Source organism: Schistocerca cancellata, chromosome 3 (genome assembly GCF_023864275.1).
Source record: "Schistocerca cancellata isolate TAMUIC-IGC-003103 chromosome 3, iqSchCanc2.1, whole genome shotgun sequence".
In the NCBI taxonomy this organism is placed as follows: Eukaryota; Metazoa; Arthropoda; class Insecta; order Orthoptera; family Acrididae; genus Schistocerca; species Schistocerca cancellata.
Genome location: NC_064628.1, coordinates 787,555,883 through 787,573,824, shown reverse-complemented (window position 1 = coordinate 787,573,824; position 17,942 = coordinate 787,555,883). Strand labels below are relative to the sequence as shown.

General features: G+C 41.3%; 1 protein-coding gene across 1 annotated transcript in view; it reads right to left on the bottom strand.

Moving 5' to 3' along the window:
* Window positions 1–17,942, bottom strand: part of LOC126176567 (uncharacterized) — a 139,471-nt gene that overhangs the window by 97,265 nt on the left and 24,264 nt on the right. Inside the window, exon 4 of the mRNA XM_049923727.1 lies at window positions 3,481–4,162. Coding sequence (XP_049779684.1) covers window positions 3,481–4,162 — 682 coding nt within the window. The remainder of the gene's footprint in view (window positions 1–3,480; window positions 4,163–17,942) is intronic.

Here is a 17,942-nt window from a genome sequence, read left to right as displayed (position 1 = left end):
CGGCTGAAGGTCCAGTTCCAGAATGCCAATCTCAAGGAGGTGGCTTGCCAGTAGCCAATTTGACCAGCTTGTCAGCGAGCTCATTCCCGGGGATCCTAATGTGACCCAGGGGACAGACAAATACCCCAAGCATCCACATTGTTTGAGGGCAAAAAGGGAATCCTGGATGATCAAGACCAAGGGATAGCGAGGGTAACACTGGTCAGGAGTGTGTGAACTGCTCAGAGTCACTATAGATGAGGAAGCACTCACTGGTGCAGGAGAGGATATACTGAATAGCAAAAGAGGTGGCTAGCAACTCTGCAGTGAAAACACTGCAGCCATCCAACAAGTACCGAAGTTCATTACATCCTGCATGGATGCAAGTGCCAACCACCGGGCCATCAGTATAGACTACTTCTGAACCCTGAAACCTGCCGAGGATGGAGAAGAATTGGTGACTGAGGCTACTGGACCTTGTGACAAGTCAAGACAGAGCTGTGGACAGGGGATACACCACAGAGGTTTGTGTGAGCAGGCCCAGAGAAGAGGTGGTATAGAGGGAAGCTGGAGTTCAGATGTGAATAGCATTTGTAACCCTGGACGTGGGCTGCCAATGCGGGAGGTCGCTCCCTGTTTCTGGTAGGAAGAGACAGTAGTTCGGGTACTGCGGGGAGCAGTGGATGCTTAACACATAAGCAATCACCTGTTGTTTCTGCAGGACCCGCAACAGTGGAACCCGTGCCTCCTCTAGGAGGCTGATCACAGGACTAGTCCAAATGGTGCCAGCTGCCAGCCATATCCCACAATGGCATATTGGGTCACACATCTCTTAACATCGAAGGTCATGTTGAGTCATTTGCAAGACTCCCATAATCTAGATGGAACTGGATCAATGCTTTGTAGAGCTGCAGCAGGGCAGAGCAGTCCACAACCCAGTTGGTATAGAAGAGGAATCAAAGAGCACTGAGGTGTGACCCACATGTTCGTTTTAGCTGACGAAGATGGGGAGACTATGTCAACCAGGAATCACCACGAGAGTCCACAACATTGAGGGACTGGCCATAAAGGTAAAGATCCGGAAGGGGATAGACTGTATGGCAGCAAAAGAAATGCTTAACACATGTCTTGGCAGCTGAAAATGGAAGCCAAGAGTGATAGCCCAAGACTGTGCTCAGTGTTATGCTCCCTGCAGTCTGCATTCAGCAACATCCATCACAGATGAACCGAAGTAAGGCGAAAATCAGCACCATACAAAGAGGATGAAATCACAGGCCCCACAGCCACCACCAGACCATTGATAGCCATTAAAAAAGAGAGGGATGCTCAAAACAAAACCCTGCAGCACCCCAGTCTCTGGCAGATAGGAGGTGCTAAGTGAGACATAATATGGAAGAAAGTCCCAGATAAAATTCGGGAGTGGGCCATGGAGGCATCACCCATGTAAGGTGGTGAGGCTGTGGTGCCACGAAATGGTATCATAAGATTTATGCAGATCAAAGAAGATTGCAACAAGGTGTTGACATTGGGTGAAAGTTGTTCAAATAACAGACTCCAGGTGGACTATATTATCTGCAGTAGAGCAGATTGTATGCCACCTTTGGCCAACTGCCACAACTGCCAAATCTGACAATAAAAGTCAAATTGTGATAATTATGAGAAACGATGATTAAGAGCAGCAAACCATGAAAATAGCTTATAACAGAAGAGTCCTAAATCTACACCATGCTGCAAAGCAAACAGAGTGGCAGCGACCACTTATGATACACGGACATCATCTGAAGATCGCAATCTCCCTGTAATGGATCCATCACAATAAAAACACTAACAACCTCAATAATTTCCTTTATATCATCAAACATCTCTTTATCATCTGCAGAGCTAGTTGGCATATATACCTGTATGGCTGTGTTGGGTCTTAGCTTTGTGTGTATCTTGGCTACAACATATGTTTGCTATACTGTAGCTTACACATATTCCTATTTTCTTATTCATTATTAGACCCATTTCTACATTACCCCTATCTGACTGTGTTGATAACCATGCACTGACCTGACCAGAAGGCCTGTTCCTCCTGCCACCACACTTCACTTATTCTCACTAAATCTACCTTCACCCTACCCATTTCCCTTTTCAAATTCTCTTATCCACCTGCCACATTAAGGGATCTAACATTCCACGGTGGAGTCAGTAGAGTATCAGTCTTGTTTTTCATGGTCAATCTGGTGTTTTAACAGCAATCAACAGGACCTGAAACTGTGAATGGCTGAAACCAAGGGAAGACTACAGCTGATATTTTTTCCGAGGACATGCAGCTCTACTGCATGGTTTAATGATGGCGTCCTCTTTGGTAAAATATTGTGGAGGTAAAATAGTCCCCTAGTCAAGTGTCCAGGCAGGGACTGCTCAGGTGGTTGTCCTCACTAAACAGAATTACAGTGCCAAGAGTATATAAAATGAACCATTATCTCTGAGTAAAATTCAGAATACGGTTAGGAACTTTAATAAATAAAACAAGTAAAAACTCAAGGAGGGGATCATCAAAACCTCAAAAAAGCTTCTTTCAAGCCATCTGGCACATCAGAGGCCAAGACCGTTTCTTTGTGAAACGTAAACCTTATACCACCCATGCACCACCAGAACAACACAAATATCCCAACAGAATACACTACCACTGCACTGCCCGAATGAATGCCGGGAAAACAGAACATAATTTTGTTAATTTCTGTTTATAAGAGTTGCATGTTACTGTAGTTATGAGATTTTGCTCAGGGAGACTGAACTGCGAACATGACTTGCCTTAAGCCTCAATGATTACACATAATGGAGAACTGCCATAACTACAAATATCTTGTTCTTTAATTATTAATATTTATAAAAATGGAACGAGTAAAGGTAACCACTGACACACAGTTTACACACACAAACACACATGCAAAGTTGCATAATTAAATGCTCCATTCATACTGTCAGCAAAAAGTATTATATTGGAAACAGAGCAATTCTACACACTGATAATTAGTATGAAGATATTTTTCTTTAGCAGAAGAGATGAATTTGAGCCAGTCAGGCAATCGAAAATCGTCTTTCATAGCAGTGAAATACAAAAGTAATGAATTGGTTCAAGGATGATGATGTCATGAAACTTTGGGAGCAGAAAACAAACAATGATACAGTGTTCAAGTGAGTGTTACAGTGTAGAAAATAAAAACCTAACATATTTGGAGCAATACGTTGGTAAGAATTCACTTTTGGAAAATAGTTTTACCCTGCAAGAATCAAACAGATATCCAATACATACCAGGAAGCCCCTATGATGGTAGATTTATTTAACAAGTTATGAAAAATTCATCACTGAAATTATAAAAGTACAAATAAGCTGTACGAACATACATAATCAGCCATTAACAGCAAAATAATCTATGGACTAAATAACCATCTGTATTAATAAAATACTTTCATAATCCACACAATGGCAAGAGTTTTGCAGTGAAGACTTACCTCCCATATGTCCTTCATATTAAAGTCATCAGGAATGTCCATTTCTCTGATGGCTTGTCCAACAAGGGGTCCAAACTGAGTAAATGGCTGGATATGGGTCAATGCTACTACACTTAGTCCATGTTCAGCATTACACATTTTCAGAGTCAAACTGACAGGTAACGATGCTTCGGCATAACTCTGATGACCAGACCGTCCTTCGAGTATAGTCGGTTTACGTTCCTCTCCATCACAAGGGTTACTCACTATTACAGCACTAGTTCTTTCACTCTGCTCACGATGGTCAAACCATTGCTTGTATATTACAGAATCACTCACAATTGTTTGTGGACTGCGAAGAGGACAAGCTTCTAACAAATGACGTGAATTGCAATCACCACACATCTTAATCCTGATTGCAACACGTTGAATGTGAGGCTGCTGTTGCGCCTGATGCTGCTCTTGCTGTAGCTGCTGTGGCTGATCCTCTTGTTGTGAATGTGGTGGTGTGGCAATTGGGGGGTCAATTTCCACATTTTTGAGAACATCATCTGATGTACAGGGCCATGAGACATTTTCCTCTTTTACACAAAGTTCCCTATTTCCATTTGCAAGACTACACTGACTATCTGCCTCAACCTCAATCATGTTGTTCTCATGAGGAAAGCCATCTTCTGGTGCTTTCCGAACATCGTGATGCTTCCTGTGAAGAAACAGGAAAAATAGTAAAGCGATTAGTCACAGGACACTACTCACAAATGTGAACAGATATACTAAAATCAGAAAAGTGAGAAAAATGAACTACAGAATTTTAACTGCATGTTGTTATAAAAGTTATGTTCTCCCCTAATTATAAAATGAAGAGAGGTACAGAAACATATACTAAATTGTTGTCAACAGTGAGATACATTTTCCCTTGCCGAATTTACAACACAGCTAATTCAGAGGCATGAATAATTTTTAATCACGATGTGAAGTCTATGCATTGTTCTCTGTTGTAGAGGCACATGCAAACAAAACAACAACAGAAAAACACTAAAGAGTTTAAAGATGTACAGATGACCATACAAAAGTACTCCGCCTGTAACACTTACCCCATTAAATGCAAATACAAAGGTGCTCAGTAAGACCATCTGCTGCAAAGAGAGATACATTAATTTAAAATTTTGATATTAAAGGAAACATTTGCAGTCAAACTTATTTGGGACACTAGTTTGTTCCGAATGAAGAGCAGAGTTGATGAACTGCTCGAGTTGCCAGGAATCGAACGTAATTATGGAAAGTAACAATTGGATATTGTAGAGGTTACAGGCACATAACAGCACTAAGAGGAAGAAAGGGGGGCGGGGGTAGGGGGATTATGATGCACTTAACACTGCATTTTCATTTTCAGTGTGTTCTCTTCAAATATAGAAATTCACAATAAGTTGTTTCATATCAGATGACAACATTAACAGAGTAGTTATATATCAAAACCGCATATAGCCATACAGCCAAAATTAAATCTCCATCTTCTACCTCCACTGTACATCCAGATTCATCTAAACAAGCATTCAACAGCTAACATAAATCAAATATAAAGAACTGCAGTCAGCAGTCCAGTAAGAGGAACAAGAAATTAGTCAGCCACTCATATAGAACTATTCAGAAAGCTTATGTATATAAGGTTCACTCAAATGAAACCTGGTCAATGCGTCTACCTTTGTCTTACACGTAAGGTGGCACCACGTAACTGCAGGTATGGGGGTGCCATCTATAGGTAGAGAGACTGACGCGTATGCACCGTTTGGTGTTGCATAGCACTAGTGTGGTTTCATGCAAAAGAGAAGGTGGGCACACAAGTTATCATCCACTACCGAATATGCAGGCGAGTAAGCAGGAACAATGAGGAGTGATTTGATTTTTGGTGGTGGAGGGAGTTAGAGGCCGTGAAATGTATCAACAGATGAAGGCTGTGTACGGTAAGTACAGTCCGAGTCGTTCAAGTGTTGTGGAATGGCACAAACAATACCTTGAGGTGACCGAGTCACTGGAAGACGACGATCATCCTGGACAGGATCATTGTGTCATCACACCGGAAATGGTGATGGAAGTGAATGTTTTAGTCTTTGACAACCACAGAATCACCGTGGACAAGATCCATCAGTTACTGGGTATAAGCAAGGGTGCCACCCAACCCATAATGCATCAACACTTGAACTTTCGAAAAATCTATGTGCATTGGGTTTCCCACCAACAGATGGCTGAACAGCGAAATATTCAAATGGCGCTGTCTTTGAGTCATCTGAAACATTATCATGAGGAGGAATACAGCTTTCTGTCACATATTATCACAGATAATGAGCATGGTGTCACCATTTTGAACTGGAAAGCAAGTGTAAGAGCAAGCAGTGGAAACATGCAACTTCACCACCTCCAAAAAAAATCCAAGGATATGCACACTAGTTCTGGTAAGGTCATGATGTCCTTTTTTGACCACAAGGGCCCACTGCTTGTCAAGTTCCTGGAATAGGGAACACCATCAATGCCCAGCATTATCAAGCCACTTTATAGAACCTTAGACGAGCCATCAATTTGAAACACCAAGGCATGTTGTCCAATGGCGTTATCCTGCTACAGGATAACACCCACCCACACACAGCCAATGCGGTGAAGACAACATTGCAGCAGTTTCGGTGGGAAACTGCTGTAACATCCACCGTACAATCCCGACCTTTCACCATGTGACTCATGTGTTTGGACCTCTAAAACAAGCTATTCGCAGACATCGATTCGCAACGGTTGACGAAGTGTATGACTGGGTCCAGGCTTGGATCTGACAGCAGCCTACTAGCTTCTTCAAGGATCGAATCGACTGGCTAGTGTCACAATGGGATAAATGTGCCAACAGCTTTGGCGACTATTTTTGAGTATGTGTACTGTGTGTATAACTACATTTTTGAGTTAATAAAATCATTATCAATACTTTACATTAGTGACTGGGTTCCATTTGAATGCGCCTTATATAAAGAGTGAGTCATAAAGGACTTTGCAACTTTGGAATGATATAGATACTTATAGAGGTAAATTGCAGATCGGTAGGTGAGTTATTTTGTAGCAAACAGCCTCACGTCTCACATAATGTGTCAATTGTCATTTTGGCTCAAGGTGGCCTTGCGACTGGCCCTTCATGGCCAATGCACATACTTGGGAAGCAGTTATTGAGGAAACCTTGAGGAAATCAGGTGGTGCAGCATATTGCTGGTAGTAAACCATTCCATCACTGTCATGTTAATTTATCTGTGGAATTAAAAAGTTTTCATGAAACTAAAACACACAGTGTGCACATTCCACATGAGTGAAAGTAGCCATTTAAATGTGTGCTACACTGGTGCTGCTGGTGGCGAAATGGGGTACTGATCCACTATGCGAATCAAATTTGAGATTGTCTGCTAGAAAATGACACATCTACTGAGTCTGTAAGTTATCTCAATCAATTTGCATATCATTCCAAAGTTGTAAAGTCCTTTTAGCTACAATCTGAATAAAAGTAACCTGTCTAAGCAAAGGAGTAAGTACCTTCAGAAAGTACAGACAAAACAAAAGATTGTGAAAAATTGAATGACACTAGTGCACATCCGGTTACTGTGCCGGGCACAACACAATTCTGCTATAACGAAAAAGGTAACACAGCTCTGGCAGCAAGAAAGAAAGAAAGATTAGGGTTATATTTTCCACCAATGGTGAGTTTATTAAAAAAGGAGCACAAGCTCAGATAGGACGAATATGAGGAAGGACAAGGATGGGGAAGCCAACTAGCCAAATCCTTTATAAAGAAACAATCATGGTAACCACCTTAAACAATTTACTAACTAATTTTAATGATTAATGAAAACCACCTTAGCTGTATTATTACAAGTTTATTGTGCTATGACAGGTTTTGTTCTTAGAATATCTTCAGGTTGCCGAGCTGTGTTAAAATCATGATACAAATGAACTGGTTGTCGTATTTAATGTTCAAGACCAAATCCAGAAGCAATTTTCAAATGCTGCTTGTAGGACGAGATGAGAGCCAAACAAACAAACACGTGAAGTGTTACAAGTGATAACTGGAAACCTAAAATGTTGGCAAGGAGCAAATGAAGTGCTGGTGTTATCATAATAATGACAGCCCCACAGACTGCAAGGCCCTTGGCATACATAGCAAACTTATCATTTAGTGCAGGAGTGTTTCCAGAAAGGCTGAAACTCTCAAAAGTAAAGCCATTTATTTAAAAACAGAGACAAGTATAAGACAGAAAACTTATCAGCCAGTATTAGAAAAATTGATGAAGCAAAGAATCAACAAATATCTAAATGATCATAAATTGCTAAACACAAATCAATATAGCTTCCAGGCAGGTAAAATTTACTGAAACAGCAGTAATGTACTGCACTGAACAAATAATGAAAAACCTAGAAAAAGACAATGCTGTAACAGGAGTAAATTTAGATTTCTCCAAAGCATCTGATAATATCAATCATAGAATTATTTTAGAAAAAAGTTAGATGTGTTAGGTATACATGGGACAGGGAAAATTTGGTTCAAATCATGCCTACAAAACAGAACATAGGCTGTAGGACTGATTTCAACTTACTAAAAAAAGTCAGATGCAAAAAAAGTGAAAACAGGAATACCACAAGGCAGTAGTCTAGATCCCATAATGTTTCTTGTCTATATAAGTTTGACATCCATACCATTACCATACTATTCACATATGATACTAGAGTGATAAGTGCACCAAATCAACTGCTACAAACTACTACTAATCAAGTCCTAATGAATGTTCACTCTTGATTCAATGCAAACAGGTTGACATTATATGCAGTTTGGGAAAATAAGCCAAAATGTAATTCTTGATCTGGTGTTGGGTGACAAAGCTATAGACAGACTGACATCTACAAAATTGTTGGGTATTCATATTGATGGAAACAAATTTTAATGATCATGTAACAAAACTTTCACAGAAATTTAATTCTGCCCATTTTGCTCTTAGAATTATTGAAAATGTTTGTATCTCAGAGGATGCTAGGATGGCATATTTTGCCCGTTTTCAGTCTCTTGCAACATACGGAATACAACTTTGGGGTGTCACCACTTGCCACCTAAAACAATTTTTTATTATTATTTTTTGTGACAGAAGAGGGTATCCAAATAGTAACACACAGCCATCCACAGACACACTGCAAACCCACATTCGAAAAGCTTAAAATACTAACAATATTTTGTATGGTGCATGTGTGTTTCACCTTGTGGATTTTCAAACGAATGCTAACTTCCATAACTACAATACTCAAAACACAACAACACTCCATACACAGCAAACAAAAAGAATAAACACTCAAAAGCACATTCGCCATATTGGCACAAAACTTTACAACAGACTGCCAGTCAAATTCAGGAAGTTAGAAGTCAGAAAAAAAATTAAAGCAGAATTTAATTTTCTACTCAAACAACGTTTTTACTCAAATGACACTGTAGGCCAATAAATATTTTCTGACCATGTTTATATTAAGGTAAAACTGAAAATGCTGTCTTTCGCCTTGAAACACTTTATTATATTTGCATATCTAATGGATAGCTGGATATAAAGGGTATGACAAAACAGACTCTGCAATTACAATACCATAAGCATATGTGTCTATACAGTTTTACTACTATGTATAGTATGGTCTTGTATTATTCTGTGTTACTATGTACTGTATGACCTTGTACTTTTGGTAGTTCTTTATTTACATATTTATATGTTCCACTTCCTTGAAATGGTTTCTCATAAATTTACGTGTACTTTCGGACAACATCTATACAATATTTACTGCCTGCAGATGGATAAAGAAAACAAACCAACATGTGATTATTGCTCTACGCAGCACAGTGGCAGGCAAGGTGACATGCATGTGTTGCATTAACAGCTGTTTCTGTAGTAAGATGAGCCCATGAGTGTGATGGACAACTAACTTGTGAATTTTAAAATTTAAAATTTCACCTCTACTCCATTTATAGCAACATCCTGTTCACCATGGAAATAGAGAAAGATGGTTGTTTGCCTTTCTTGGATGTCCTGGTTCGAAGGAAGAATGATGGTTCTCTAGGGCATTCAGTTTACCGGAAACCCACTCATACTGATTTGTACCTGCAAGCATCGAGTTGCCACCACCCATCGCAAACCACGAGTTTGCTTAAAATGCTTGTTCATAGAGCTCATACTGTCTCAGATCTAGATAGCTTATCTCAAGAACTCACCCATCTAAAGACAGTATTCAGCGAAAATGGGTATTCCATCCGGCAGATTAACAGGGCACTAACAGTTAAAACTAAGAAGCAGGAAGTGAATAAAGAGGAGAACATGCCGGAACAATCTTTAGCTTTTCTTCCTTTTGTTGGCAACACTTCGTTTAAAATAGCAAGAATCCTCCGAAAATGTCAGGTGAAAGTGGTTTTCCGCCCACCATCGAAGATTGCGGACCTTGGGGGATCAGTTAAGGACAATCTGTTACTACGAAAGGCCGGAATTTACAAGATACCGTGCCAATGTGGTATGGCTTACATAGGTCAAACCACACGCACCGTGAAAGAACGCTGCACTGAACATCAACGCTACACCCGCCTTTTGCAGCCAAGCACGTCCGCTATTGCTGAACATTGTATTTCTACTGGACATTTAATGGAGTATGAGAAAACAATGATTTTGTCCACAGCAACATCTTTCTGGGACTCCATTATTAAAGAATCCGTAGAAATACGACTGGCGGAAAATCTGTTAAACCGTGACAGCGGCTACCAGCTGGACAGTGCATGGAATCCCATCATCTCCACGATTTGCTCAAATCGAAGACGACAGAGTGCGTCGACGGCCGTGGCAAACAGCAACGCAGAGGGCAACTGAGTTCCGCTATTCCACCAACGAGGGTGCTGCCGGCGGGCAGTGTTGGTTCAACTATCAAGTTTTCGACACATGGGCAGAATAGTTACAGTACGCTATATATTGCGGAGCGGAGGACGTTATCGCCAGTCTGCGACGGCTCACCTGAAGATGATTGGCAGGTGCCCAGGTGAAATATCATGCGAAGTATTGAACGACGACTGGCTGCAAGCCCGAAATTTGTTTGAACAGACAACTAACTTGCTAGTTTTGTTCTCTCTCTCTCTCTCTCTTTCTCTCTCTCTCTCTCTCTCTCTCTCTCTCTCTCTCTCTCTCTCTCTCACCCCCTCAGGTCGTAGCAAGCCACCTCTTAAATTATGTCCATTGAGCATACTACTTTCTGGTCCTTCCCAAACTGTCGTGTCAGAAAGCATCATCACAAAATCAGAGAACTTTATTAAGCCTGACAAAAAATAGACTAATTCAAACTTTATGCAGACAGTTTCATTACCTCTTTGAATTACATAGATGTAGGCAGAGCTCAACTCCATTACATTTTAATATTCTGCAACATCAAACAAGTTTTTTCTTTTGTGTCACTATTACAGTTATGTTCCGCTAAGCACTGGTGGTGAATAGAGTTTATGTTGGAAACACTCACAATTTGCCTAATTTCAGGCTTTTATAAATTAGTAAGGGTGAATTGTCAATTCTACTTTTTTTTTTTTTTAATTTGTGATTGTCTTTTTAATTACTTTTTTGTTTTCAGAATTGGCTCAAATGGTTCACATGGCTCTGAGCACTATAGGACTTATCTTTCTATTACACATTTTGGAGGATTATACATGTAGTCCGCAGCTCGTGGTCGTACGGTAGCGTTCTCGCTTCCCGCGCCCGAGTTCGATTCCCAGCGGGGTCAGGGATTTTCTCTTCCTCGTGATGACTGGGTGTTGTGTGATGTCCTTAGGTTAGTTAGGTTTAAGTAGTTCTAAGTTCTAGGGGACTGATGACCATAGATGTTAAGTCCCATAGTGCTCAGAGCCATTTGAACCATTTTTTTTTATTATACATGTAACATAATATGGAATTATTAAAATTAACAGAACATGGTTGGTATATACAATTTTCTTATATCCTTTTGTGTTCTATAACAATGAGACTTTGCTGACTGGTTCTATTCGACTTTTTCAGTACTTATGGGATCTGAAGGCATCAATTTCCTAGAGTGTAATCCTCAAGTGGCTGGTTCAAATCTTGCTAAATTCCATATTTATTAACGAATGGAAACTTTAACCAACAAAAACTGAATCTGGATCTTTAAATAAAAATAACATTTCCTATTTTAAATTCTGGCCATATGAAAATAAATTAAAATTTAATAGACAAGCAAATGCCTTGCCAACTGAAAAATTATCATCATTTTTATGTTTTTGATTATATGCATCAATAAGATGATTCAGTCCCCAAAAACAAAAATAATTTTATTTTCTATTTGACGCTTCACTCACCGATATCAAAATGGTAGCAGTAGCAGTGGAGGGTATATAAAGTGTGTCACAGGGGTGTGGAAAACAGTGAAGTCATTTTTGTAATGCAGAAACAGTGACTTATCTGAAATCCACAAGGGCACAATCACTGGATTTTGAGCAAAGGGCGGAAACATTTCTGAAACAGTTAAATCTTTAAAGTGTTCGTGTGCCGTCATGATTAAAGTATTTTGTGCCTGGAAAAATGGTGCTATCCAAAACAGTCACTGATGCAACTGTTAACAACTGACCACGCTGATGAAACAAGAAGCTATCAACAGTGCTTACTCAATGACCGTTCAGCCGGACGTGGCTGTGTACGGGCCTCTGCAGCAGGCACCTGGTCCATAGGCCCATGCCGACTGCTATTTATTGGTGATGAAGGCTGAAATTTGCATTCCAATATTGCAACTGCATGTCCACTGAATGGCGACTGGTAGCCTTTTCAGATTAATAACATTTTATGCTCTGTTGGACATTTGGCCAGTGGCGTGTACAGCGTGAAATGTGTGAAAGCAAACATCCTGCATGTGTTACGGTCTGGGGAATGTTTTCATGACATTCTCTGGGTAATCTCTTCATTCTGGAAGGCACAACGGATCTTCATAAGTATGCATCTCTCCTTGGAGACTGTACCAACCCCTACATGCAGTTTGTTTTTCCTCGGCACAATGGCATCTACCAGCAAGTCAATGCAATGTCGCACACAGCTCACACTGTACATGCCTGAATGAGTTTATTGTACTCCCTTGGCCACCGAACTCCCTGGCATTAAACACAATCAAGAATCTGAGGGACCCAACTCAATTGGGCTGCTTACACTGTGGAACTTCAGCTGAGAAACCTTACAGAGCAGGCCATGGCTTTGGAGTTGACATGGCTCCACATCCCTGTCAATACCTTCCAGAACCTTACTGACTTTCTTCTTGCACATCTTGCAGCAGTATTGTAAAAGGTGGTTATCCAGGCTTTCGACAGGTGTTCTCTTTAAAGTGACATGATGGTGTATAAAGCTGCTATTTTTATTATAAAATTAGGTTTCATTATTTGCTGATTAATATTTTCTTTTGTTAATAAACATGGAATTTAAAAAAAAGGAACTAACAGCAAGCTTTGAATTCGTGACTTTGCAATTACTACATTGCAGTGCTACACTGTGGTCAGTTACTAGAAACTATGGTAATTCCAGAATGAGATTTCCACTCTGCGGTGGAGTGTGCACTCATATGAAACTTCCTGGCAGATTAAAACTGTGTGCTGGACTGAGACTCTAACTTGGGATCTTTGCCTTTCGTGGGCAAGTGCTATACCATCTGAGCTACCCAAGCACAACTCGTGGCCCGTCCTCACAGCTTCAGATGGTACAGCACTTGCCCGTGAATGGCAAAGGTCCCAAGTTAAAGTTTCAGTCCAGTACACAGTTTTAATCTGCCAGGAAGTTTCATATCAGCACACACTCCGCTGCAGAATGAAAATCTCATTCGGAAAACATCTGGCAGGCTGTAGTTACACCAAGTCTCTGCAATATCCTTTCTTTCAGGATTGCTAGTTCTGCAACGTTCGCAGAAGAGATTCTGTGAAATTTGGAAGGTTGGAGACAAGGTACTGGCAGAATTGAAGCTATGAGGACAGGTTGTGAGTCGTGCTTCGGTAGGTCAGGTGGTAGAGCACTTGCCCATGAAAGGCAAAGGTATGAAGTTCGAGTCTCGGTCCGGCACACATTTTTAATATGTCAGGAAGTTTCAACTATGGTAATGATGTCAAAATTTTTTATAATTGATGGAGCTTAGAAATCTTTAATTTTCAAAGATGAATTTTTCAATTTCTTTTTTCTTTTTTTTTTTTCTTTTGAGAACTGCGTTGTCCCATTTCAGGAAATCAATGTTTGGACGTCGACCTTCAAAGTACACAGAAAATTCAAAAGGTCCACACCATGGAGTCCTTTAGTAAGCGATGTCGAAAAAGCCAGCTTTTTAGTATATGGAACAGAAGCTTTATGTTTACATGGATAGTCATGTTGCACGTGGATGTGTTAATGTTAATATGAGGGCACACTGAAAAGTGATGCCTCCAAATTTTTTATGAGAAAACTCTGGAAGCTTTTAAAATAAAACAAACTTTATTAACATCCTACATCTGTATTCTTTATGTCAACATATTTATTTCTTAATGTAGTCAAGCCAGGCAACAAACATTTCTCCCAACAAGAGACCAGTTTGTTGACACCATAAACATTGAGCATTTGACACTGTTGATAAAAGCCACAACCTAACCTCTGCTTGCACCACTTCATGACTATCAAAGAGAAGTTCTCAAATGTGTTCTTTAAGTTTTCAAAACAGATGGAAAGCAGTTGGGGGCTAAGTTGGAACTATGTGGAGGGTGATTGATGACAATGAACCCAGGTCCTGGAGCAGTGTCTCCTGCTGCAGACAAAGCTGCCTCCAGTTCCCACATGGAGAATGGAAGGTCGTAGACTGCCTCATTATGTGAGAAGAAATTGAGTTTCCTCATCTATGCAGTCCCACGAAACACCTGAAATTCAGGAACTTGTCTGGATGACATAGTAACAGTAAAGAAGTATTCAGCAAAAATCTGAGCCATGTCTTCTGGTGTGTCCACCGAGACCCCATTACTTGACAAGGCCATAACGGGACACGTACTACTCTTACCTGATTCCCAAAATTGCGCAGTGGAAGTGGACCGAGAAATGGAGGTTGTGAATTCCCTCCAGGAAGCCCTCTTCTGTTCTTTTATCACTCGCCTTGCATGTGGTCTTACAGATCTAAAGTGGTCTTACAGATCTAAAGTTGGACAGTGTTTGAAGTTCCGTAGAGCTGCTTGTCTGGCCCTGATTACCAATCGACAGTTGTCGTCCCACCAAGGTACGGGCCGTTGTCTGAGGTGGTTACTAGACTGGGGGCTGGATTCTGCAGCAGCCCGTTGGTTCTCACAAGTGATATGGACCACCATCTCCTGTATACAATGCTTTTGTTCAAAAATAGCCTGTCAATGTACTGCAACCAATTTGCCCTTTGTATCATCCATCTGCGTGGTCTCCTGTTAATCAACGTCTTAGTCGGTAGATGGATCCACACTGGGAAGTGGTCACTAGAATGTAAATCTGTAGCTACTTCCCACTGAACCGAGTTTGCAATAGCCAGGGAACAAAAACAAACGTCAATGGCTGAAAAAGACCCTGTAGCTATGGAAAAGTGTGTCATTCGACCCACATTCAGAAGGCATATAGTCTCAGAATGGATGAGTCGCTCGATCATCCGACCCCTGGAGCAAGTGGTAGCTGAACCCCACAGCACATTGTGTATGTTGAAGTCCCCCACAAGGAGGAATGGGCGTGGTAGTGCCTGGAAGAGTTCTGATAGTGTGTCAGCATCCAAAGCATCATTAGGGAGAAGGCAGAACGAACACACTTTGATATCAAAGAGTGCGAGAACATTCACGGCAATTGCTTGCATGGTCAAGGTAAGAGGAACAGGAGAGAAGTGGCATCTGTCATCAATGAAAAGATCCACTCCACCTTTAGTCCTGTCTCCAGTAATATCGTCCTTCCTGTATGGGTGGTAATCCCATAATGTAGATGGGTCTGTGACTTAAGATGCATTTCTTGTAAGCAGTTGCAGAACAGTTTCTCCTGGACCAAGAGCTGTAATTCTTCCAAATGTGAGCAATATCCTTCAAATTACACTGCAACACAGAAGTAATTGTGGAATCCATTGTTTAGCAATGGTTGTTCTTTTCTTCCTCCCTCGGAGGCTGTGATTTACCAGGGAGAATGTTAGCTGGTTCCCTGCTCCCCAGTTCCTCCAATTGGAAGTCCATATCCTCAAGAGCATAGTCCGCATCAGAGAGGACGAGAGCTCACCAATCTGAAGGTTTAACTACCACTTTCTTGGACTCTGGGCTATTTTTTGAAGGATGTTTTTCTTTACCGGTGGGAGGAGGTGGTTGCCTGGGTTGGGGGAATGGCTTTGTTGGCTTCTGGTGTTGGGTAGTGGTATGTGGCTTAGGTGGTAAGCCCATTGATGATAGCTTCCAAATGGCTTCAATTTCAAGTGGAGTGTTTTCCACACAGGTACACAAACAAGTGCATGTTCTTGTACTTGAATCTATGAGCTGAGTTTGTGTGGAGGCATCACACTTATAGTGACTGGCACCTTAAGGGTTGATGCAAAAGAAGTAGCAAAAACCGGCAGTTGCATAGCTTTCAAAGTCTTTTTTGCTTCATCATAGGGTACACATCTCTTGGCTTTCAACTCCTGAATTTTCCTTTCCTCGTTGTAGACCTCTCACTTTCTGCTCCACACTGGGCGATCCCCAGAGCAGTTCACACATTTTGGTGGAAGTGTACAAGAATTGCCTGTTTCATGAGCTGAGCATCCACAATTGCCACACATTGCCCTCCCATTACAAACCATAGTGGTATGGCCAAATCTTTGACATTTGCAGCATCACATTGGGTTAGGAACAAACGGACGAACCTTACGACAGATATAGCTTGCAAGGATATGTTCTGGTAATTCCAGAGTACTAAACATTAGAATAAATGTTGACATTTTTTTTCCAATTTGCCACTGACTCTGCTACATAGTTCTGCACTTTTGTGTGCCCATATTTTTCCACTCTTCATGTAACCTTACCAGATCCACTTCCATTAGATCAGAGCAGGTAACTACACCCTTACTAAAGTTAAGGGTGTTAGCAACTCAGACTTGACTGGGTAGTCATCTAAGACCTTACATCCCAGGAGCTTAGATGGTTGGGCTGAATTAGCAGTTTCAACTAGAAGTGTTCCATTACAAAGTCATTTCACACATTTTAGAGACCCAGAAATATTTTCCAATGCCTTGTGAATATAGAAAAGGGATACCTTCTCAAAGGTTACCCCTGTTCGCTTGATTACAATGAAAGTATTATGGCACACTAATGCCCTGTTACTATGATTCTGAGACTTCTTTTTTAGAGGACTGACCAACAGAGCTCTCTTTGATTAGTGGAGATGTAAGCACTACCTGACAGTACACCTGTCCCTTACCATCCCGTCAGGTGAAAGGATCGAAGGCAGTCAAAATGCTCTTTCCAGCGAGCAGACACAGGCCACCAAAGGCAGAAAGAGCAATGGTGGGACATGTCCCCACCCAACAACACAAAGACAAAACTAACACCACGAGAATGGGGAAGACGAGCAAAAGGGTGGGTAGAGCAAAGGCTAAGGTGGACCATCAAGCCCCATTGCCTGTTTGGGGCAAAGGAGGCAACAGGATGTTCTGCAAGCCCATGATGTACCAACAAGGCTGAGGCACTCTCCCTTAGAGGGAGAGAGTGCTAAAAACCCCCACTTTCGAATAAAGTGTAAAACCAGTCAGCTGCTGAGGCATCATCCACTAACACCAGGAGTAGTGAGTACGCAGACAGAGTCCGCCACACAGTTCGGGATAGTCAAGCAAAGAGTGGACCATTGTCAAAGAGGCACCACAATTAGAGTCCGGCAGATCCCCACGACGGAGGAGGTGACCGTGAGTCAGTCAGCCAAGTGTTAGCCAGCGAAGGACAATTGAGTTGTTACAAGAGGCAGCCATGGAGGACCTTCACAAATTTGTGGTCTCCTTTATCACATGTAGTTTGTTTGGCAAAGTCAAGAGTATGACATTTCACATTCCAAATCCTTAGATCTTGACAGCACAAGAATGATCAAAGGTCCACTTCCAGAATACTGGTGTCCTGACAAATATCACTGTGTGTCCACATTGTAAGATGGCAAAAACTAAGGATGGTGAAGGTAACACTGGTCAAGAGCTTCCAAACTGCTCAATGGGTCGCCACAGATAAGAAAGCACTCCCCAGTGCAGGAACTGATGTGCTCAAGATCATGAGGTGTCTTTGACCTCAACAGTGATAACACTGCAGCCATCCGGCAAGAAGTGGGGCTCATTACAACCTGCGTGAACATAAATTAAACCAGCGAGACTTGCAACCATCATGCGATCAGTATAAATTACTACTCAACACCAAAACTTGCTGAGAATGGACAAGAATTGGCAACAGAGGGCCTCAGATT